This window comes from Ranitomeya imitator, chromosome 3, assembly GCF_032444005.1.
Source record: "Ranitomeya imitator isolate aRanImi1 chromosome 3, aRanImi1.pri, whole genome shotgun sequence".
Classification (NCBI taxonomy): domain Eukaryota; kingdom Metazoa; phylum Chordata; class Amphibia; order Anura; family Dendrobatidae; genus Ranitomeya; species Ranitomeya imitator.
Window position 1 is genome coordinate 176132669 of NC_091284.1, and position 25753 is coordinate 176158421.

The following is a 25753-nucleotide window of genomic DNA, read 5'->3' on the forward strand; positions in this document are numbered from 1 at the left end:
GCACTTTTCTCTAGAAAACCACAAGACAACTCCTGACCTAACAATACAGCAAGTAAAAACTGAGGCTACATGATTGATAGCAGTGTTACCCACAGTGGTTTTGGGTCATCCTACCTACCAGAGATGAGTGATAAGTTGTCTGTTTTCCTTCTGTCTGGTTCACAATATGCAAATTACATTAGTATGGTGTTGAAAAGGCTTTTTATACAGGACTGTTAGGATTAGATAGTGATACTTGGAATTTTGTTGTAAGTAAGTTGTTGTTTCTTGAAAAATAGACTATTGATGCTGAGTGCAGTTATCTAAATCTTTGAAATGTGTTTTTCAGACCTCCATACTAATGACCTTTTTTCCCCATAAACAGGTTATGCAATGTTCTCTGCAAAACGTCCTGTGCTTGAGGTGGAGCTTCGTAAGACAGACCTATGCTGGCTTGGCGTCTTTAATAAAGGGACTATAATTTCTTCTCTTACAACTGCTACATAAACAGACAAAATTGCAAAGATTTGCCCTGTGTCGAGTATGACAGCCACGACCCGTGGCTCTCCAGTTGGAGGGAATGAAAGCCAGGGCCAGGCTCCCGATGGACAGTCCCAGCCTCCAGTCCAACAGAATCAGGTATGAACTGCAAATCATTCAGATCAGAATCCTTAAGTCTCTGTTCACAACATGTTTTTTTTTCCTTCCCACTCCCACCCCCCATCTCTAAAAGCAGAAACAAGTTTTTAGGTGGAAGCATTTTTTAAATTCATTAAGGCATTTCCAATTTTGAGGCAAACACGCAGACAAAATGTCAAAGGAAATCACTATCTGGTATCCTACTGGTGTATTTTTGGCCTCCTGATTGACTTCGATTGCAATGTATGGGGCGACTTCATAGTACAAACTGCTTGAAAAATGCTGCTGCCCACTTCTGTTAACAAGTTTTAGGACTTGAAGCAGTTAACATTCTTAAAAGCAAAATTCTGAACATGTGAACAATTCATGTTTTACTACAGTCTCTTGCCCCCCTTTTCCCTCCATCTCTTGTTGTGGACCCTCAAACTGGAGAAATAATTGTGTGACAACTATGCTTTAAAGGGAATCTGTCGCCACATTTGACCTATCTAAGCTATTAATATGGCCATACAGGCTATAAACTGCTGAAAACAGCCCTCCCTGTGTGTCTCATATCAGATATGTTGTTTCTGAGAACTAATCTTTCATCACTGTATCTAAATGATCTCTTCCAGGCTCTGGGGCCTGGAGAGAACTCTGCCCCCGGAGCTTATCTTGCATGAAGGAGGCGTTCCCAGTGTGAGACAAGTAACCAACACTGAACAGGAGAAATGAAATTTGTCTTCTTGCAAACACATTTTTGCTTCTCTCTCAGCTCTGCTGTATTGCAACCCTGTCTGCCTGTGAGCTGGAAGCTGAAGCTGAGGAACCTGCAGATAGTCAGTTATCAGCAGAGCAGAGAGCAGCCATTACACATCACACTGGTAACAGTGGAAACCACGTCACATCACACTGGTAACTCCCCTTTATATTTAAAATAAGCTCTAGAGGCAGAGTTATCTCCGCTCAGTGCACAGAAACCAAACTCTCAAACGAGTGCCTTGATGGGATCTCAGGAAATGGTGTTCTGTTGGGGGCCATTTAAATGCTGTAGTCAATCTGATGTTGTGGCAGAGGACCACTGGGTTAGTATCACAGCTGGGGGGTTGATGACACCTGTTATGTCCCCCTGTAAACCTCAGCCACAAGCAGAGTTCCGTAGGAGACAAATTCTTCTTTTTTTCTCTACATATTGCAGTATTACAGTATATAGTATAAGCAAATGATTGCAGGCTCACATTCCATAATAAAAAAAATTATATTTCTAAAATACATTTTGTAGTTTTTACAGTTGAACTCTACCCCCTCGTCCCCAGTCAAAAAGAAGGAAAATAAGCATTAATATTGCTGCGTTCATAAAATTCCGATCTTTTAAAAAATTGAGTTAATCTGATTTGGTAAATGTAATGAAAACCTCATATGTACTTGAAATTGGTATCAATAGAAACATCAGATCATATTAGAAAAAAATACAAGCCCTCATTCTGCCCCATCAACAAACTTTTTTTTTTTGTGTAACTTTTTTCCTTTTATTAAAAAAAAAATTGGCATGTTTTCTGCAAACTGATGTACACAACTGTTTCCAGGTCCTTTTTACCGCACGATCAACACTGTAAAAACAAAACCCAAGAATCAATGATTGAAATTGACCAATTCATAACAATTAAATATTATTTTCCCTATTTTCAGTACATTATATGGTAAAATGAATGGTGGCATTCAAAATTAGAACTTGTCCCCCCCCAAAAAATAATAAACGTTCACATGTGCCGACGGTAAAATAAAGTTTTCTGGCTCTTGGAAGAAGGTGAGGGAAAAAAACGAAAGCTCAAAAAATGAAAATGAAGACTTTTTAAAGGGTTTCCATGGTTTGGGCATGAAAGTCACTATGACGGTAGATTTGTAAATCCTCAGAGCACGCACATTGCATAATGTCAGGATTCTACGGTCCAGCCGGTGAGACTTGACTGTCATGTCACTGCACATATGTAATATATACTTGTATTGAGCGAAACCACGTAGGTCTAGTTGGAACGTGGCTGTGAGAATGCATATTGCTTGCTTGTGGTTACTTGACACTCTGCTCCTGGCTCTAGCATTGGAGAATCCTGACTGCATGCAATGTTCACACTGTAAGGATTCACAAGTTTGTCACATAAAGACTGCAGACTTTCGTACTAAACCTGAATAACTTTTTAAAACATTTAAGAAAAGACACTTTGTATTACCATAAGTGTACTGACCTAGGGAATTATTTTGTCCGGTCTTGTGTGCAGTATATCGAACACGATGAAAATAACTCGGCAATAATGCAAGTGTACATTTCTTACCATTTCTCACCTCTTTGAATTTTTCCTTTTCAGTATATTAAATGGCAGAAAAAAATGGTGTCATTAATAATTACATTTTGTCCTGCCGAAAGAAAGTTTCCTGTGTTAATGGTAAGATTAGTTAGGCTATGTTCCCACAATGAGTGTTTGGTGCGTTTTTTTGCGCTGCTTAATTTTGAAAAGATGAAAGTAACCCACTCTACTTAATGGGTACAGAAATGTTTACGAAAATCTGCAACATCAAAAACTCACTAAATTCTCATCGTGGGACTGTTGACTTGGTGCTTTTCAATGAACAGGAGGGAAACAAAAGCGCAAAAAAAATTCCCAAATCTTGAAATGGTTATGGGGATGTCCATCCCGGAGAAATGTATTTATTTTTTGGAATTTGTGTACTCCTTTCATGTTTGTGCTTAGACCTCTTCACCTGATTCGTCCAATGAGAATTCTCCAGTCAGCCCTCCAGATGAGCAAGGACAAGGGGATGTACCACCTCCACTCGAAGATGAGGAACCCGCCTTTCCTCACACTGACCTGGCCAAGCTGGATGACATGATCAACAGGTAATGTTTGCCTAAACTAAAAAGATCACCTGCATAGTAAACTTTTAAAAAGTGATCGGTTTGGTTTTTATTGGGCAATTCCTTTAGAATCTGTCATTTTTGATGATGTGTGCATAAATTGTGCTTTCTGAGCTTTTTGTGTACATACAATTTTTAATGTTGTACTCTCCTCTCGTGTCCACTATACGCTTGTGAAGCTGACACTCCTCCGCAGCTCTGTTGTTGTCACGTTTTATCGCCTGCCTCCATGCGCTAATGAGTCGCTAAGATGCGCAACTATATACCCTATACTTGTCCTTCAAGCCTGCCCTGTTTTAGTTAGTATGTGTTAAGTGTGCGTGAAGTATGCACTGTGATCTCCCCACCCTATCGGAGTCCCCAGACTGCAGCATCTCACTACATTTGTGTTCGGTCGTGGCTAATGCCTGCGTGTAATGACAATCACATTTGTAAAGTCATGGGCAAAAGTTTTGAGACTGACACAAATTTTAATTTTCACAACTTTTGTAGCTTCAGCAACCATAAAAACATCTTGCTGAAAGCTCTCACTAAAGTACAATCATAAGCATTTCATGAGTTTTTAAACTTTTATTGTCACACACATCAAAGTTGATGCAAAGACTCGGTATATTCAGTTTGTCCTTATTTTTCAAGACATTGGCAATTTATCCTGGCGTGCTTGATATGTTTCTGGGCCAAATCCTGACCGATGGCAACTAATTCTTGTCTAATCATTGCTTGGAGGTTAGCAGTTTCTGATTTTATTTTTTTTCCCCCCTTCTGTTCTTTTGAGGATTGATTGCAGTTTTTTTCAGTGGGATTGAAATTTGGGTAATTTCCAGGCCATAGACTCAAAATGTCAATGTTTTGTTCGTTGAACTACTTACTTTTGCCTTGTGACATGGTGCTCCATCATACTAGTAAAAGCATTAATTGCCAAATTGCGCCCTGGTGAGTGTGGAGTTGTGTGTTTAGTGTGGTCGGGAGGCACTGGCATGGTCGCAGAACTACTGTGGTGATCAACCTAATCACACCAGGAGAAGCTGTCAAACTAAGGGTACCGTCATGCCATACGATTTACCTACGATCACGACCAGCGATACGACCTGGCCGTGATCGTAGGTAAATCGTAGTGTGGTCGCTGGGGAGCTGTCACACAGACAGCTCTCCAGCGACCAACGATGCCGAGGTCCCCGGGTAACCAGGGTAAACATCGGGTTACTAAGCGCAGGACCGCGCTTACTAACCCGATGTTTACCCTGGTTACCAGCGTAAAAAACAAACAAACAGCACATACTTACATTCCGGTGTCTGTCCCTTGCCGTCTGCTTCCCGCACTCACTGACTGCCGGCCGTAAAGTGAAAGCACAGCACAGCGGTGACGTCACCGCTGTGCTCTGCTTTCACTTTACGGCCGGCAGTCAGTGAGTGCGGGAAGCAGACGGCAAGGGACCTGACGGACACCGGAATGTAAGTATGTGCTGTTTGTTTTTTTTTTACATTTACTCTGGTAACCAGGGTAAACATCGGGTTACTAAGCGCAGCCCTGCGCTTAGTAACCCGATGTTTACCCTGGTTACAAGCGAACGCATCGCTAGATCGGTGTCACACACACCGATGTAGCGATGACAGCGGGAGATCCAGCGACGAAAGAAAGTTCCATACGATCTGCTACGACGTACGATTCTCAGCAGGATCCCTGATCGCTGCTGCGTGTCAGACACAGCGATATCGTAACGATATCGCTGGAACGTCACGAATCGTACCGTCGTAGCGATCGAAATGGCACTGTGTGACGGTACCCTAAGGCTACGTTCCCATGATCAGGAAGAGGCAGTGCTGTGGATCCAATGTATTTTTGCTGCGTCCAAAGCGCTGTATTCTAATCACGCAGGTAGATCCGCCTGTGTTCACTCAACAATGCCGGTTTACAGTGTCCAATACAGATCTATAGTTGAAATTTCTGTTGCGGGGACCAGCGTCTCTGCAACAGAAATCAATATACTGTGGTACGTAAACCAGCACCATGGGTGAGTTTACGCCGTGTCAAATAGAAGCACAGTGGGGATGGGATTTTTAGAACTCCCATCCACTGTGCTTGTACTGTACAACGCAACGTTTTGAACATAGCGCAGGTGAGCTGTGTCTGAAACCCTATTCCTGATGGTGGGCACGCAGCCTATAGGAGTCTCCCCATGCTTTCTGCTGCTTGGTCGGCACTGCTTCGCCAGTTTTTTTTTTTTTTTTTTTTTTTTTACACTGATGGCAGAAAAGATTCTAGTTTTTGTGTCAACAGTTTGTAAATATACAGATGGATGGAAACCAAAGCACAAAGTGGTATCTCACAGCTCCGGATCAGGAAATTTCACATAACCGTCGAATAAAGTGAAACTATGAATAGCCTTACTTTAGCCAGCCTTTCTTGAAAGGTTGAGGTTGATTAACCCCTTCCCGACCTGTGACACAGCGTATGCGCCATGAAAGTTGGTGCCAATCCGACCTGTGATGCATATGCTGTGTCACAGAATGATTGCGTCCCTGCAGGCCGGGTGAAAGGGTTAACTCCAATTTCACCCGACCTGCAGGGACAGGAGGAGTGGTACTTAAGCCCGGGGGGGGTGGCTTCACGATCGCACTGATTGGCAGTTTCACTTACAACAGCCAATCAGAGCGATTTGTAATATTTTACCTAAAAAACTGGTGAAATATTACAAACCAGCCATGGCCGATGCTGCAATAGCATCGGCCATCGCTGGAGACCCCGATGTGGCCCCCCCACCGACTGATGGCGGCGATCTGCAGCCGCCGTCTGTGTTCCCTACCCCTCCGTCCTGTCCTAAGCACCTTCCTCTCCCCTCTGACCCCACACCCCCCTCCCCCTGCTGTCCGATCGCACCCCCCCATACTTACCTAGTCCCGGTGTCCCTCCCGGTGTCCTCGATCTTCTCGCATGGGCGCCGCCATCTTGGAAAATGGCAGGCGCATGTGCACTGTGCCCGCCAAATCTGACGGCCGGCAGATTCGTTCCCTGTACATTTTGATTGCTGTGATAGGTTCTATCACAGCGATCAAAATAAAAAAAATAGTAAATAAACCCCCACTTTTAACCCCCCATAGGTAGGGAAAATAATAAAATACAGAAAATATATTTATTTTTGTTTTTCCGTTAGGGGTAGGGTTAGGGTTGCACTTGGGGCTAGGGTTGCACTTGGGGCTAGGGTTGCACTTGGGGCTAGGGTTGCACTTGGGGCTAGGGTTGCACTTGGGGCTAGAATTAGGCTATGCACACGGTGCGGATTTGGCTGCGGATACGCAGCGGATTGGTCGCTGTGGATTCGTAGCAGTTTTCCATTACGTTTACAGTACCACGTAAACCTATGGAAAACCAAATCCGCTGTGCCCATGGTGTGGAAAGTACAGCGCGGAAACGCTGCGTTGTATTTTCCGCAGCATGTCAATTCTTTGTGCGGGTTCCGCAGCGTTTTACACCTGCTCCATAATAGGAATCCGCAGGTGAAATCCACACATAAAACACTGTAAATCCGCAGGTAAAGCGCAGTGCGTTTTACCTGCAGATTTTTCAAAAACGGTGCAGAAAAATCCCCACACAAATCCGCAACGTGGGCACATAGCCTTAGGGTTAGGGTTGGAATTAGGGTTAAGACTAGGGTTAGGGGTGTGTTGGGGTTAGTGTTGGAGTTAAAATTGAGGGGTTGCCACTGTTTAGGCACATCAAGGGGTCTCCAAACGCGACATGGCGCCACCATTGATTCCAGCCAATCTTGCGTTCAAAAAGTCAAATGGTGCCCTCTCCCTTCCGAGCCCCGACGTGTGCCCAAACAGTGGTTAGCGTACTCAGGAGAAACTGGACAACAACTTTTGGGGTCCAATTTCTCCTGCAACCCCTGGGAAAATAAAAAAAATTCTGGGCTAAAAAATTATTTTTGAGGAAAGAAAACTTATTTATTTTCATGGCTCTGCGTTATAAACTTCTGTGAAGCACTTGGGGGTTCAAAGTGCTCACCACATATCTAGATAAGTTCCTTTGGGGGTCTAGTTTCCAAAATAGGGTCACTTGTGGGGGGTTTCTACTGTTTAGGCACATCAGGGGCTCTGCAAACGCAACGTGACGCCCGCAGAGCATTCCATCAAAGTCTGCATTTCAAAACGTAACTACTTCCCTTCCGAACCCCGACGTGTGCCCAAACATTGGTTTACCCCCACATATGGGGTATCCGCGTACTCAGGAGAAACTGGACAACAACTTTTGGGGTCAAATTTCTCTTGTTACCCTTCGGAAAAAAATGCGGGCTAAAAAAATCATTTTTGAGGAAAGAAAAAATATTTTTTATTTTCATGGCTCTGCGTTACAAACTTCTGTGAAGCACCTGGGGTTTTAAAGTGCTCACTATGCATCTAGATAAGTTCTTTGGGGGGGGGGGGGGGAGGGGGTCTAGTTTCCAAAATGGGGTCACTTGTGGGGGAGCTCCAATGTTTAGGCACACAGGGGCTCTCCAAACGCGACATGGTGTCCGCTAACGATGGAGATAATTTTCCATTCAAAAAGTCAAATGGCGCTCCTTCCCTTCCAAGCCCTGCCGTGCGCCCAAACAGTGGTTTACCCCCGCATATGAGGTATCAGCGTACTCAGGACAAATTGGACAACAACTTTCGTGGTTCAGTTTCTCCTTTTACCCTTGGGAAAATAAAAAAATTGTTGCTAAAACATGATTTTTGTGACTAAAAAGTTAAATGTTCATTTTTTCCTTCCATGTTGCTTCTGCTGCTGTGAAGCACCTGAAGGGTTAATAAACTTCTTGAATGTGGTTTTGAGTACCTTGAGGGGTGCAGTTTTTAGAATGGTGTCACTTTTGGGCATTTTCAGCCATATAGACCCCTCAAACTGACTTCAAATGTGAGGTGTTCCCTAAAAAAAAAATGGTTTTGTAAATTTCGTTGTAAAAACGAGAAATCGCTGGTCAAATTTTAACCCTTATAACTTCCTAGCAAAAAAAAAAATTTTGTTTCCAAAATTGTGCTGATGTAAAGTAGACATGTGGGTAATGTTATTTATTAACTATTTTGTGTCACATAACTCTCTGGTTTAACAGAATAAAAATTCAAAATGTGAAAATTGCGACATTTTCAAAATTTTCGCCAAATTTCCGTTTTTATCACAAATAAACGCAGAATTTATTGACCTAAATTTACCACTAACATGAAGCCCAATATGTCACGAAAAAACAATCTCAGAACCGCTAGGATCCGTTGAAGCGTTCCTGAATTATTACCTCATAAAGGGACACTGGTCAGATTTGCAAAAAACGGCCATGTCATTAAGGTCAAAATAGGCTGGGTCATGAAGGGGTTAAAGTGCTTTCATCACTAAATTTGGTGGGGGAATTTTTATTTTTTTCCCCCTAATTTATATATTTGAGATTGAATAGGGTGCCATACATGTTAATATTTAATACAGTTTAATATTTACCAATATTTTGGCTAATTACACTATTCCGGCATGAACCATTTTAATTACTAATATTGAGCTTGCTTAAATATATTTCCATTTAAAATTTTATTTCAGCAGCTGAATATTTTATTTTTTTTTTTCCTAGACCTCGCTGGGTTGTTCCAGTTTTGCCGAAAGGTGAATTAGAAGTTCTTTTAGAAGCTGCTATTGATCTTAGTAAAAAAGGTATGTTCACTGCAACAGAGGGAAAACCCTACTGCATTGTCTTGACTAGATACGGTCAATCCATAAGTTCTAGTGAGAAGCTGTATTGTGTATGAACAACCACAATCGTTATCTGGCATTGTGACTTGCGCTCGTGTTTTTTGCTTTGCCATAGATATGAATAAAAATGTATGCTAAAAGCTGTCATTTTGGAATATATTTTTCTTGTAGCTATGGGGTCTCTTGTTGAAGATCACTCCATCCGTTTTTATCTTTTTAACATATTGCAATCATCATTATATAGGACTGTGTACTTACAATTGCTCATTTTGCCCTCCTAACCAGCTGATTCTTCTTTTATCTGCTCTATGTAGAAACAGGAAGTTTTTTCCCTGCATAAATGATTCCCCTCTTTAATTCCTGGTCTAGCTGCTCTGCCCCAACCTAAGGAATTTTGCAGTGACTCATGACTCCTACAAAGAAAATTTTCTTCCTGTTTCTACTTAGAGCTTAGAAGGATTCAGCTAGTCAGTATTCAATAATGTCATGTCATGGATCTAAAGAAAAAGAGAAAAATTAGTGGGGTAGAAAGGCCAAATGAGCAATTGTAAGTACACAGTGCTACATAATATGATGACTGCAATATATTAAGAGGATACAACCTTTGATGGGTAGAGTGTTTCTTTACCTGTATTAAGAATCAATAAGTTTGTTTCTTTTAAAACAATACAGTAAAAAAATCGCACTATATTGGCTTTCAGTTGATGGTAGAGAAAGCCATGAGAATGGTGTGAAAAGTGCGAAAATTTATGTTCTGCACTACTCTTTATGCACTAATGCTACAAGTGCTGCCTGTCTTACCTCTTGTCAAAATACTTTATGTAAATGTTCTATTTCTCCTTTACCTCATTGGGGGACACAGACCGTGGGTGTATGCTGCTGCCAATAGGAGGCTGACACTTAGTGATACAAAGAAAGTTAGCTCCTCCCCTGCAATATACACCCTCCTGCTGGCTCTCAGCTAACCAGTTCTTGCTTAGTGTCCGTAGGAGGTACACGGACGGGTCTGCTATTCAGACCCAAAACTTTATTTTATCTTTACCTTTTTACATTTTTGATTTTACTTTCTATAACGAAGGGGCAACGGATCCTTTCAAGTCTCCGATCTCCCCGAACCATCAACAGGCGAGCACGGAGAGTGTCACCTCTCCTGCGACGTGCCACGCTTGAGCTGATTCTTAGGGGCGACGGGTCCCTTCAAGGGCACCGATCTCCCCGCACCCTGAACGGATGAGCACATGGAGTGTTGCCTCCACGTATCCTCTCCTACAGCCAGGCCTAATGCCGGACAACGGTCCCTGTCCACCCGGGGGCTGAACTCCGTGGATGTACAGAGGCCCCTCTCTTCGGCGTCTGAGCAGTCCCCACTGTCCTACCACTGTTAAAGCGGATGGCACAAGGAGGCGGACGGTTCCTCTCCACCTCCCTAGCAAAGGGATGGTAGATTGAGGGTTACCCCTTTATCCCTACACCGTCCACGCTGCAATACCTGACCTGCAGCAGAACAGTAGACTGCGCGTGCTTTCCTCGGCGCTGAAACCCAGTCATCCGTGGCGGCTTCTTGCTGGGACTAGCACCGATGGTGAGTGGATCTAGTCAGCGGTGGGCCTCTGCAGTGGGATATTCACATGCTGACAGGCAGCCTCGGCTTCCCGTGGCCCACCTCAGTGAGGTAACGCTATGGCCGGCTGCAAAATTTAGCCCCCGGCTTCGACCAATGTGTAGGCCGCATCACGGAAGCCATGCCCGCACTATGGCGTGCTAAGGCGGCTCCACCCACCTTTTCTGGCGCTTCTCACCTAGCACGGGAACGCTTGCTTCTTTTGGCCACCAGCAACGTCCCTCTATTATTCCCTTGGTATTGCTCCGGCCGGCTGCAGAAATTTAGGCCTCGGCTTGGGCCTATTCATGGAAGTCACAGGGGCGATGGTTTTGCATTGAAGGGTCACATGCATCTTCCCCCTGTGCTTAATGGCACATGACCAGTATTTCCTGGTCTTAAAGGAACATGACCAGTACTCCCTAATCTTAAAGGCACATGACCAGCATTTCCTGGTCTTAAAGGCACAGAACCAGTATCCCCTGGTCTTAAATGCTCATGACCAATATTCCCTGTCTGAAAGGCACATGACCAGTCCGAAACTGGTCACCCTAAATAAGCTGAGGAGCCCGCCGCCGACCCAGCTTATCCCAGAGTACCGAGTGGGCTTAGTCACTGCCGCAACACATGGCTTCTCTGACCAAGAGATTGAATCCCTCCGTGAACCCTCTGTGTAACGGAGTGCTCGCAGGACCGATATAGATGGTTCCTCTCCTTCATGCGCGCTGTCGGCTAGTAGGGGCCTCATGTATGCTAGAAACGTACAGGTGTCTAGAAAACGGAAGTTTAATTTCCTGATCCCTCACTAATTATTTGCTGAGAACAAGACTCTGAATATGGATTGGATATTGCCTTGGTTCTGGACTCACCTCGCCTATTTATATGATCAACCAATCTCTATAGATTGACGAAGACTTCGGTTCTACTCTAGATCACGCAGTGACCCTCATAAAGAGACTAAACTCCCAGCAGAGCATTTGCCATTCACCCGGACAGGGAGCGCCCGGATAAGCGATTCACTGGACAGAAGCCTCTTCAAGCGCGGCATCGTTTTTCAGCCAATATGCAAACATGTGGGGGTGTCCCCTCCACGTATGGCCATGCCAAGTCTGATTCTTAGGGGCGACGGGTCCTTTTAAAGGGCACCGATCTCCCCACACCATCAATACAGTCATGGACACAAATTTTGAGAATGAGACAAATATTAATTTTTCCAAAGTCTACTGCTTCATTTTTTCTAATGGCAATTTGCATATACTCCTTAATGTCAGAGTGATCAGCTTAACAGCAATTACTGTACTTGCAAAGTCCAATATTTGCCCAGAAAATGAACTTTAACCCCCAAAACACATTTCAACATCATTGCAGTCCTGCCTTAAAAGGAGCAGCTAACATCATTTTAGTGATTGATCCATTAACACAGGTGTGGGTGTTGATGAGGACAGGGCTGGCGATCAATCAGTCATGATTAAGTAAGAATGACATCACTGGACACTTTAAAAGGAGGCTGGGGCTTGGTATCATTATTTCTCTTCAGTTAACCATGGTTATCTCTAAATAAACACGTGCAGCCATCATTGCACTGCACAAAAATGGCCTAACAGGGAAGAGTATCGCAGCTACAAAGATTGCACCTCAGTCAACAATCTATCGCATCATCCAGAACTTCAAGGAGAGAGCTTCCATTGTTGTCAAAAAGGCTCCAGGGCAGCCAAAGAAAGACCAGCAAACACCAGGACCGTATCTTAAAACTGTTTCAGCTGCGGAATCAGACTACCAGCCGTTCCGAGCTTGCTCAGGAATGGCAGCAGGCTGGTGTGAGTGCTTCTGCATGCACTGTGAGGCGGAGACTCTTTGAGCAAGGCCTGGTTTCAAGGAGGGCAGCAAAGAAGCCACTTCTCTCCAGAAAAAACATCAGGGACCGACTGATATTCTGCAAAAGGTACAGGGAGTGGACTGCTGAGGACTGGGGCAAAGTCCTTTTCTCTGAATCCCCTTTTCGATTGTTTGGGACATCTGGAAAACGGCTTATTCGCAGAAGAAGAGGTGAGCGCTACCACCAGTCTTCTCTCATGCCAAATGTAAAGCATCCTGAAACCATTCATGTGTGGGGTTGCTTCTCATCCAAGGGAATCGGCTCACTCACAGTCTTGCCTAAAAACACAGCCATGAATAAAGAATGGTACCAGAATGTCCTCCAAGAGCAACTTCTCCCAACCATCCAAGAGCAGTTTGGCACACAACAATGCCTTTTCCAGCATGATGGAGCACCTTGCCATAAAGCAAAGGTGATAACTAAATGGCTCATGGAACAAAACATAGAGATTTTGGGACCATGGCCTGGAAGCTCCCCAGATCTTAATCCCATTGAGAACTTGTGGTCAATCATCAAGAGACGGGTGGACAAACAAAAACCAACAATTTCTGGCAAAATGCAAGCATTGATTATGCAAGAATGGACTGCTATCAGTCAGGATTTGGTCCAGAATCTGATTGAGAGCATGCCAGGGAGAATTGCAGAGGTCTTGAAGGGTCAACACTGCAAATATTGACTTGCTGCATTAACTCATTCTGTCAATATAACCTATTGGTACTCATAATATGATTGCAATTATATTTCTGTATGTGATATAAACATCAGACAAACACTAATAAAAACCAGAGGGCAGCAGATCATGTGAAAATATAATTTTGGTGTCCTTCTCAAAAATTTTGGCCATGACTGTAGACGAGCATACGGAATAACATAGGTTGAAAGAAGACTTTAAGTCCATCTAGTTCAACCCATAGCCTAACCTAACATGCCCTAACATGTTGATCCAGAGGAAGGCAAAAAAAAAACCCACGTGGCAAATGGTAAGCTCCACTTTGGGGAAAAAAATTCCTTCCCGACTCCACATAGTTACATAGTTAAGGTTGTCGCCTCCATGTATCCTCTTCTGCAGCCAGGCCTAACCCCGGACAACCAGCCCTGTCCACCCGGTGACCTGAACTGTGTGGATGTACAGAGGCACCCTTTTTGGCGTCTGAACGTCCCCCTCTGCATCACCACTATTTAGCAGATGATGCAAGAAGGTGGACGTTCCCTCTCCACTTCCCTGTTAAGAGGATGGTGGATTGAGTGTTCATCATCTTAACTACACACCGTCAAGAGAGTGGCGATTGTAAGAGATGGCTATTCCTGACCTTCCGGATGCAGCCGCCTATTCTGCCACTTGACATAGTAACCGGGTAGAATCTCCTGTGGTATACCTTCCAGTATCCCTGCCCGAAGAGGGTAATCAATTAAAAATACAACTGACGGTCAGATTGCAAATCTGGTTAGCTCCGTCTTGCGGCCTCGGGTTCAGCGCTCTACCCTTCCTTAGCCGCCGCATGGGTTGCTACAGCAATTGTCTCCTGGTCGGAGACCTTAACTTCCTTGATTCATAACAGTAACCTTCTCCCAAAGACAGTACAGTTGGTCAATCAAATTTCTTGAGTGGGAGACTAGCTGCTTCACGCCTCTCGGATGCGGCTATTTGCGCGGCGCTGTCAGCAACAAATGCCATTACACTCAGAAGGACTTTATAGCTCAGAGAATGGAAGCGTACTCTGCGTTCAAAAAGCCACTGACATCACTCCCTTACCGGGGTGATCGGTTATTCGGTGAGAAGTTGTGGAGTTCCCCATGCAGGAACAAAGGATCGCATGTTTCCTATAGACCCAACCAGCAGTGGATAAGTTGACCAGGACGGTCTAGATCTAAGGGATCTTGGTTCCAAAAAGGGGGCCGAAAAATAAGACCGATCCTGGAACAGAAACTTCTACCAAGCTCGACAAGGTCCCCCTTCTTCGGATGGAATTCCTCCGTTCAGCCACTACTTCAATGGAAAAAGGTGGAGTTTCTGGCATCCACAGACATTCGGGATGCTTACTTTCACTTTCCTATTTTTTCCCTCTTCAAAAATTCCTTCGCTTCTCCATTGGCGAACAGCATTTTCAAATCACAACCTTGTCCTTAGGTCTTGCTACCGCAACCATAGTGTTTGCAGGGGTTATGGCGGCTGTCATGTTCCTCTTGCACCCTAGAGGCATGGTAGTCCTGCTCTATCTGGTCAACTTTTTAGCCGCTCTCACAGGACTAGTGGTCTAGATCACTTGCGATACCATTTCTCACCTGGGCTGCCAGCTAATCTTAGACAAGTTTTTCCTTATTTCCAGCCCAGCAGATATCCTTTTTGAGGATGATCCTGGACACTTCCAGAAGGTTGGTAATTCTCCCTTGAGACAAGGCCGTGGCCCTTCAACAGGGAGCTCTCACACTTGTTCACACAACCCTTGATTCCATTCGATTGGCTAGGAGGATTCCGAGGGAAAATGGTGACAATGGAAGCGGTTTCCTTCGCTCCTCTCGTCTTCTGCAGGTCAAACAGGCTTTCGAGAGGGTAGTCTCTGAACTCCTTCCTCATCCAGGAGAGATCCTTTCTCCCGGTTCAATGGTTATTAGTGACTACTGATGCCAGTCCTCTTCTCCTGATCATTGTTTTGGGGATCCGAACGGTATGGCTAATTCTACAGCAAATCCACTGCCTTCTGGCGGGTCACCCCATCTGAATTCAATTGGTCAATTCAACGTCTGTCCCATACGTCAATCATCTAGCAGGTACCCATGGTCAGGCGTCATGGTCGAGGTACCTCACATTTTCTGATGGGCCGAGATCTATTATTCAGGTGATCTCGGCACTACACATCCCAGGAGTAGAACTCTAGACAGCAGACGCAATCGGGTCCCGCCTCAAGTGAGTAGGAACTTCACCCGGAAGTCTTCCATCAGATCTGCCTTCTATGGAGCACTCGAGATGTAGGTCTGATGGCGTCCAGACTGAACGCCAATGTACTCTAGTTCATGGTTCGGCCTCGAGATCCAAAAGCCATCGCAGTGCATGATCTGGTTCATCACTGGGGCCCTTCCACTACTTCAGAGAGCCTTTCGGAAGCGGGAAGAGGGGTTATGGAAACTGGTACCATGGAAGAACCAGAGCATGCAGTGGCTTTTGGATCTCGAGGCCGAACCATGAACTAGAGTACATTGGCGTTCAGTCTAGACGCCATCCGACCTATCAGGGAAGGTCGCCCTTTTTTCTCTATCTCGTCATCCTGATGACTCTTCGGAGCAAGCCGCACTGTTTTTTCGGACTTTTTTACCTTATTACTTTCAAGGCAAGGTTGTCCTGAGGCCAACCCCGTCCCTTGTTACCAAGATGGTATTGTATTCCCACTGTTAAATGCATCGTTCTTCCCTCATCTTTCAACACCAGTCCACAAAACGGAATGGGTTCCCCATATTCTGGATGAAGTGAGTGCTCTGAGTAGGTACGTCTCAAGGATAGCGTCCTTCCGAAGGTTGGACACTTTATTTGGGCTTCCTGATGGTAAGAAGGTGGCTTCCTGACGGTTACAGGAAGGGTTTAGCCGTTTCATCGGCCATGTTAGCCTGGTGGATTCGTTACACCTTCCAGGAGTTCTTCCGTGTTACATGTCAGCCTATCTCCCTGTCTATCGAGGTTTCTTGGGTTCTAGGCACCAGGTGTCGGCAAAGCACGCCTGCAATCTTGTGGCTTCGTCCAGTCCGCATGCATTCTTGAAGCACTATAATTCCCAGACTTCCACAGATGTGAGTCTGGGCAGGCGGACTCTGCAGGCTGCGGTGGCGCACTTGTAAGTAGCGGTTACACAGGGCCGATCTGATGTTGCCCCCACCCATTGACTGCTTTGGGACGTCCCACGGTCTGTGTCCCCCAATGAGGCGAAGGAGAAATAGGTATTTTTGTGTACTCACCGTAAAATCCTTTTTTCAGAGCCATTCATTGGGGGACACAGCTCCCACCCTGTTACTAGCTTATGTTTGTTTTATAATTTGACATGCTATACTCTCATATATAATGTGACATGCTATATGCTCATATGTTGTTAATGATCTCCTACTGCTTTTGCACTGATCTGGTTAGCTGAGAGCCAGCAATAGGGTGTATACTGCAGAGGAGGAGCTAACTTTCTTTGTATCACTTAGTGTCCACCTCCTAGTGGCAGCAGCATACACCCACGGTCTGTGTCCCCCAATGAATGGCTTGGAGAAAAGGATTTTACGGTGAGTACACAAAAATCCCTATATTCTTGGATTAAAATTTTTTTTTTTTTTTTTTGTATTTGTAAATTAGGCCTTGATGTGAAAAGTGAAGCCTGCCAACGATTTTTTAGAGATGGTCTGACGATATCCTTTACCAAAATCCTTACTGATGAGGCAGTGAGTGGCTGGAAGTTTGAGATCCATGTAAGTATTTTTGGCTTGGTGTTTCACAGTTCATTGTGTAGATTTGTCATTTCCATAGCCATAGTTCGTGGAAGAGTAAATTTAATAATTGGGAGTGCATATAGAAATGTCAGCCAGTGATGGATGAGAGCGCCCACTGGACCCAAAATCCCAGGAACTGCAGAGATTTAGATGATTAAAGCACAGGTTATACGGAGTCTTTTCTCACAAAACTACAGATCGTCTACTCCACTTCCTCTGCTCTATAACATGGTGTCTGCACATTTTTCGGGGTGACTGGTTCCAATTATCTATGATTCGTTATTTAGAGCTCTTCCTTTTGAATTTTTTTCACTATGTAAATATATTGTCATTTGTTTCAAATGCTTTTCATAACCTTTTCTGAAAATAGTGTGCGATTTTCCTCCTCCCCACATTCCTCTACATCACTTCTAAAAACAAAAAAATTGCCACAAAAAGCTTGTTTTTGAAAAAATAAAAGTATAGCATTTTTAAATCCAAAAACTGAGGTATGTCTTGCCTCAGCAAGCTATTGATAAATGGGACCAGAAGTTAATCAGTAAAGTAGCTGTATAAAATACACCTTCCCTCTCTATTCACATGTGCAGATTTACCCATGGTTTTTCAAAATCGCAGTCCCACACAAATTAAAACCAATTTAGCTGTGGGAGCCATTTACCATAGCCTGCCTTTGCAGAATAATTTGTGCACAGGGAACAGTAAAGTCCACAACTGCATTGACGCTACCTCTTAAAGGGAACCGGTCAGCAGGATTGTGCACCGTAACCTACACAGTGTTATGATTAAAATGATTCCTGAGTTGATGAAATCTGACTTGTGGTTGTGTAACTCAAAACTGAAAAGAAAGGTTAATAATATGCACGTGCTCCGGGGTGGCCTGTAGGGGGTCTTCATGTGGTGCACTGCTTAGCTATTCACTAGTATGGTAGTATGGCTTCTGACAGGTCACTGATTCCTCACTGACCTGCCGGCTATTTTACCTAATAAATATTCTAAATTTAAAACCATAAAATAAAATCACCTGCAGCAGGCGCCTGCACTGCAGCATGATCGCATCTATAATGTGAATGTAAATTTTTTGGTATACGTTGTTTTTTTTTGTTGTTTTTTTTTTTTTTTTTACTAATTAGTCTGAAAATGGTGCCGACCTCACCTGCGCAGTAGCAGCTATCGGCGATCCGATAGCCGGTTCTGCGCTGGCAGTACCATCTTACTAGAGAAAATAAAAGGTTTACACTAAGATGGCGCCTACTACACAGTAGCATCTATCAGTTATATGATAGATGCTACTGCGCAGACCCCGACACGGCACCTTGGAGGAGGCAGGGTTTTTTTTTTTTCTTCTCTCTAGCACGATGATCGCCAATAGCTGTTACTGCACATGCGTGACTGCTGCCATTTTCAGACTGATTAGTTTATTTTTTAGGAATTAATGTATACCATAAATAAATAAATAAATAAATACACATTTATAGATGCGATCATGCTGCAGTGCAGGCGCCTGCCGCAGGTGATTTTATTTTATGGTTTTAAATTTATATTACCGTATATACTCGAGTATAAGCCGACCCGAGTATAAGCCGACCCCCCTAATTTTGCCACAAAAAACTGGGAAAACTTATTGACTCGAGTATAAGCCTAGGGTGGAAATGCAGCATTTACTGGTGAATTTCAAAAATAAAAATAGATCATTATTTCCCCATAGCTGTGCCATATAGTGCTCTACACCGTTCATTATTTCCCCATAGCTGTGCCCCATATAGTGCTCTGCACCGTTCATTGTGCCCCATAGCTGTGCCATATACGGTGCTCTGCACCGTTCATTGTGCCCCATTGCTGTGCCATATACGGTGCTCTGCACCGTTCATTGTGCCCCATTGCTGTGCCATATACGGTGCTCTGCACCGTTCATTGTGCCCCATTGCTGTGCCATATACAGTGCCCTGCACCGTTCATTGTGCCCCATTGCTGTGCCATATACGGTGCTCTGCACCGTTCATTGTGCCCCATTGCTGTGCCATATACGGTGCTCTGCACCGTTCATTGTGCCCCATTGCTGTGCCATATACGGTGCTCTGCACCGTTCATTGTGCCCCATTGCTGTGCCATATACAGAGCTCTGCACCGTTCATTGTGCCCCATATCTGTGCCCATATACGGTGCTCTGCACCGTTCATTGTGCCCCATTGCTGTGCCATATACAGTGCTCTGCTCCGTTCATTGTGCCCCATTGCTGTGCCATATACGGTGCTCTGCACCGTTCATTGTGCCCCATATCTGTGCCCATATACGGTGCTCTGCACCGTTCATTGTGCCCCATTGCTGTGCCATATACGGTGCTTTGCACCGTTCATTGTGCCCCATTGCTGTGCCATATACGGTGCTCTGCACCGTTCATTGTGCCCCATAGAAATCTCTGCCGCCGCTGCTGCAATAAAAAAAAAAACCACATACTCACCTCCCTTGATTGCAGCTCCCGGCGTCTCGTTCCGGCGCCTCCATCTTCCTGGTGTCTCTGCTCTGACTGATCAGGCAGAGGGCGCCGCGCACACTGTATGCGTCATAGCGCCCTCTGCCTGAACAGTCAGAGCGCAGACGCCGGGAAGATGGAGGCGCCGGCCGGGAAGATGGAGCGGCGCCCGGCGGCTGGAACGAGGACAGGTGAATATGCTATACTTACCTAGTCCTGGCGATCCTCGCGCTGTCCCTCTGCCTGGTCTTCGGTGCCGCAGCTCTTCCTGTCAGCGGTCACCGGCACCGCTGATTAGAGGAATGAATAGGCGGCTCCGCCCCTATGGGAGGTGGAGCCGCTTATTCATATCTCTAATGAGCGGTCCCACGTGACCGCTGAAGAGGGGAAGAAGCTGCAGCACAGAAGCCCGTGGGACGGCAGGGACAGCGCGAGGATCGCTGGGACTAGGTAAGTATACCTCAGCGCCCTCACCCCCTCACCCGCCGACCCTGCCACCCACATTGACTCGAGTATAAGCCGAGAGGGGCACTTTCAGCCCAAAAATTTGGGCTGAAAATCTCGGCTTATACTCGAGTATATACGGTATATTCATTATGTAAAATAGGGGTTGGGTTATTGAAGAATCATTGATCTGTCAGAAGCCATACTGATAAATATGTAAGCAGGCCACCACATGCAGACCCCCCACAGGCCGCCGCCGGAGCACGATAATATTATTAACTTGAAACTGAAAATAAAGACACAAATGTGAGATCTCTTATCATCCATATCTGCCTTGTGGTCAAACAAATCATAGCTTTCCATTGGAAGAATCCGACTTTACCGGGTTTTACTGAAATTATAGACCAAATTAACTTACACAAGACTTACGAAGAAAACTTCGCAATAGTAAATAATTACTATACGAAACATGATAGGAAATGGAAGAAATGGGTTGAGGTAAACTCCAATCTGTCGCATTAAAGGAAAGATGATGGCTTCTACATACCTGTGAGGTTATTACGACTTATTATATGCTCTTTGCTATTATTATATGCTATTATATGTTACTATGTTAATCTGTTAAAAATTGTTAATCGTTGTCAAATTTTGTTTAAAATGGACAGCGTGTCCACAATGTTGTTCTTACCTTTCCCCAAACCCACCCCCCTACCTCCTTCCCTCTCCTTCCCGTATTCCCTTGTGAGCTGACTCCACATGCTAATATTAAATTTCAAAGATATAATAAAATTATTTGAATAAGTATGCTCACAGGTTACCATTCCCCAAACTCATCTCCCCTACCTCCCTCCCTCTCCTTACCCTTATTCCCTTGCGAGCTGACTATATGATTATTCCCACATGCTAATATTAAATTTCAAAGTTATAATAAAAATTATTTGAACAGAAACTGAAAATAAAGATTAAACCACAAGGCGGATTTGTCCTTCAAGAGGATGCCATCTACTATATAACTGTCTAAGGGGCACTTCCGTCTTTCTGTCTGTCTGTCCTTCTGTCTGTCACGGATATTCCTTGGTCGTGGCCTCTGTCTGTCATGGAAATCCACGTCGCTGATTGGTCGTGGCAAAACAGCCACGACCAATCAGCGATGGGCACAGTCCGGAAAAAAATGGCCGCTCCTTCCTCCCCGCAGTCAGTGCACAGTGACCGGCGCCCGCATACTCACCTCCGGTCACCGCTCACACAGGGTTAATGCTGGCGGTAACGGACCGCGTTATGCCGCGGGTAACTCACTCAGTTACCGCCGCTATTAACCCTGTGTGACCAAGTTTTTTACTATTGATGATGCCTATGCAGCGTCAATAGTAAAAAATTTTATGTTAAAAGTAATTAAAAAAAAAAAAAAAAAAACCTGCTATACTCGCCCTCCGTTGTCCGCTGAGCCGCGCACGGCCTCCGCCATCTTCCGTTCCCATAGATGCATTGCGAAATTACCCAGAATACTTAGCTGTCTCGCAAGACCGCTAAGTCATCTGGGTAATTTCACAATGCATCCTGGGAATGGAAGATGGCGGCAGCCCGTGCGCGTATCGCCGGAGCTTCGGTGGATCCCACCGGAGGGTAAGTATATAACTATTTATTTTTTATTTTAATCACTTTTTTAACAGGGATATGTGCCCACACTGCTGTATACTACATGGGCTGTGTTGCATACCGCGTGGCTCTGTGCTGTATACTACATAGGCAGTGTTCTATGTGGGCTATGTGATATACTGCGTGGGCTGTGCTATATACTACGTGGCTGGGCAATATATTACGTGGCTCTGTGCTGTATACTACGTAGCTGGGCAATATACTATGTGACTGGGCAATATACTACATGTCTGTGCTGTATACTACGTGGCTCTGTGCTGTATACTACGTGGCTGGCCAATCTACTACGTGGCTGGCCAATCTACTACGTGGCTGGCCAATCTACTACGTGGCTGGCCAATCTACTACGTGGCTGGACAATCTGCTACGTGGACATGCATATTCTAGAATACCCAATGCATTAGAATCGGGCCACCATCTAGTACATTTTAATATTTACCAATATTCTGGCATGAACCATTTTAATTACTAATTTTGAGTTTGCTTAAATATATTTCCATTTAACGTTTTATTTCAGAAGATGTATTTTCATCAACTAAGGTAACCTTTTTATCAGTATAATGGCGCCGACCTGACACTGTAGATTACTCAACACAATCCTGCTCACATCTTCTGTGAAACTACAGCAGCTGTACACTACAGCTGACACCCTGCCGCATCAGCCATAATTGGTATTGGCTGTTTAACCCTCTAGATGCTGCTGTTAATAGGGACAGCGCATCTAGATGGTTAACAAAGCATGGGGTCTCTCTAACTCTAGTGACACAATGTGATTGTAGTTGTTGTACTGAAGGCTGCCATGGCAATCCAAAGCCAAGTAATTGCCCCCGGATCGGCTAGCTTAACTTCCCTTTTGAAATGTTGGTGACGTCTTTGCGGTAAAAACATAACTTTTTAATTTCTGTCATTCCACTTTGCATTAATTCTTATAAAGCACCCGGGGGGGAAGGGTTTAACAACCTAACAGCCATTTTGAGTATTTTGATGGCCTCTGTTTTTAAAATGGTATCACATTTTTGAAGTTTCCAATATTCAGGTCCCTCAGTCACTTCAAAACTGAATAAAATCCTTAAAAAAAAATTAAAATAAAAAAATCCGTAATTTCCTAAATAAAGACACTTGACAAATGGTTGCTGTAAAGTTAATGTTTTTAACTCTGGTTTGCTATGACTGTAAATTAAAGGTGTAAACAATCCGTTTGAAAATTGCCGCATAAAGTGACATCTGTCAAATTTGAAAAAATTGCCTTGGTTACTAAGGGGTTACTATAATTATGTTATCTAATAATTATCTAATGACTACAGCAATAAACAAAAGGTTGTAATGCATCACACTTTTGTGAGTGTTCTGTTCGAAGGAGCAGAAAAATCTGCTTACATCAGACAAATAATTCTATGGTTTCTGTAATCACATGATATCCTACTGGTTGACACATGTGACTACCGTATTTTCCGGCGTATAAGACGACTTTTTAACCCCTGAAAATCCTCTCAAAAGTCGGGGGTCGTCTTATCCGCCGGGTACGGCATGTGCAGGGAGCAGTCCTGTATGGTTCCCAGGGTCTGAAGGAGAGGAGACTCTTCTTCAGACCCTGGGATCCATATTCATGTAAAAAATAAAGAATATGGATATACTCACCCCTCCGACGGCGCCTGGCTCTCAGCGTTTCAAGCGGCAGCCTCCGTTCCTAACAATGCATTGAGCGTAGGACCTGCGATGACGTCGCGGTCACGCGACCGCATCGCAGGTCCTATGCTCAATGCATTCTTAGGAACGGAGGCTACCGCTTGCAACGCTGAGAGCCAGGCGCCGTCGGAGGGTGAGTATATCCATACTAGATGGTGGCCTGATTCTAACGCATCGGGTATTCTAGAATATGCATGTCCACGTAGTATATTGCACAGCCCACGTAGTATATTGCACAGCCCACGTAGTATATTGCCCAGTGACCTAGTATATTGCCCAGCCACGTAGTATATTGCCCAGTGACATAGTATACAGCACAGAGCCACGTAGTATATTGCCCAGCCACGTATGTCACAGGTTAAAAAATAAACATATACTCACCTTCCGATCCGAGGGCCCCTTGTAGTTCTGTCGCCTGTGCACGGTGCACGCGGCAGCTTCCGGTCCCAGGGTGTGATGACGTCGTGGTCACATGACCGTGACGTCATGGCAGGTCCTTGTCGCATACCATCCTTGGCACCGGAACCTGCTGCTTGCATGGAGCGGTCACCGGAGCGTCGCGAAAGGTGAGTATATAATGATTTTTTTTTTAAAATTATTTTTAACATTAGATCTTTTTACTATTGACGCTGCATAGGCAGCATCAGTGGTAAAAACTTGGTCACACAGGGTTAATAGCAGCTGTAACGGAGTGAGTTACCTGCGGCATAATGCGGTCCGTTACCGCTGGCATTAACCCTGTGTGAGCAGTGACTGCAGGGAGTATGGAGCGGGCGCCGGGCACTGACTGGAGGGGAGTAGGGAGGGACTAATCGGACTGTGGCCGTCGCTGATTGGTCGAGGCAGCCATGACAGGCAGCTGGCGAGACCAATCAGCGACTTGGATTCCATGACAGACAGAGGCCGCGACCAATGAATATCCGTGACAGACAGAAGGACAGAAAGATGGAAGTGACCCTTAGACAATTATATAGTAGATTTTTTATTTTTATTGTTTATTTTTTACATGAATATGGATCCCAGGGCCTCCTCTCCTCCAGACCCTGGGAACCATACGCACCGCACACGCCGTATAAGATGACTGGGCGTATAAGATGACCCCCGTCTTATACGGCGGGTATATCCAAAATCCCATATTTTATATGGAAAAGTTGGGGGTCGCCTTATACGCACAGTCATCTTATACAGCAGAAAATACAGTACTGTGTTTTTTGGAAATAATGACATGTCTCTGAGTCTAGAGGGTTTCAAAAATACCCATGATTTATACTTAGAATTTTAAAAATTATTTCATCTGCCAATGCCAATAGTTTATTAATTTGTTTAATTTTTCTTTCAATAAACAGAGGTGTATTATTAATAACACTCATCGCCTTGTGGAGCTGTGTGTGGCCAAGCTTTCCCAGGATTGGTTTCCTCTTCTTGAGCTTCTTGCTATGGCCTTAAATCCTCATTGTAAATTTCATATCTACAATGGTACACGTCCATCAGAGACGATGCCAGCTGGTGTCCAGCTGGCAGAAGATGAGCTGTTTGCCCGTCCTCCTGACCCAAGGTCTCCAAAGGTCAGTGATGTAGTATATTGTGAGCTGCAGTTAAGACTAAGTTCACATATCTTGTAATCATCAGTTAGAAGGGATCCAGCATCAATCTAATAAAGTCTGGACAACGCTGATGTCCAGCTAAATAAAAAAAAAAAAAATGGATTTCAACTGGATGTTTTTTTTTTTTTACATTGAGGTTCTGGAAAACTCATCTGTTAAAGGGAACCTGTCACCCCGTTTTTGAAAGATGAGATATAAATAGTGTGAAATAGGGGCAGAGCTGGGCTTTACATTAGTGTCCTTTTGGTGCCTTTATTCCCCCGGGATGCTGCTGAAATACCTTTGTGAAGTGTCCGTTTTGTCCTGTCAGTCAAGTTGGTCAGGTCGAATGGGCGTTGTAAAATAGCGGTTCCTCCCCCACCTCATGCAATTCCCTGCGAAGTTTAGTTCCGCCGTTGGCGTTATGTTTAGCGCTTGCGCAGTGAATTTGCCTCCGGCAATCTGTGGGCAAAGCATAATTGACATCATTGCGCATGCGCGGGCCTTCACTTTAGCCGGGGTGCCCCGGAAGTTGTCATATCGGCAAAGTGTTATTCTGGATGCCGTATCTCATCCCACACTGCGAGCGTAAGTTTTGTGCCAAGATCGCTCGCCTGCCTTACGCTCGCAGTGTGGGATGAGATACGGCATCCAGAATAACACTTTGCCGATATGACAACTTCCGGGGCACCCCGGCTAAAGTGAAGGCCCGCGCATGCGCAATGATGTCAATTATGCTTTGCCCACAGATGGGCA

The 25753-nt window shown here is 44.7% G+C and overlaps 1 protein-coding gene across 6 annotated transcripts in view; it reads left to right on the top strand.

Annotated features, from left to right (window-relative positions):
* USP9X (ubiquitin specific peptidase 9 X-linked) overlaps positions 1–25753 on the top strand; it is a 241980-nt gene that overhangs the window by 81983 nt on the left and 134244 nt on the right. For all 6 annotated transcript variants that reach the window (XM_069761633.1, XM_069761629.1, XM_069761631.1 and 3 more), the window contains exons 2-6: positions 365–618; positions 3345–3490; positions 9106–9185; positions 17025–17137; positions 24761–24979. In XM_069761633.1, coding sequence (XP_069617734.1) covers positions 523–618; positions 3345–3490; positions 9106–9185; positions 17025–17137; positions 24761–24979 — 654 coding nt within the window. In that variant the 5' untranslated portion in view covers positions 365–522. The remainder of the gene's footprint in view (positions 1–364; positions 619–3344; positions 3491–9105; positions 9186–17024; positions 17138–24760; positions 24980–25753) is intronic.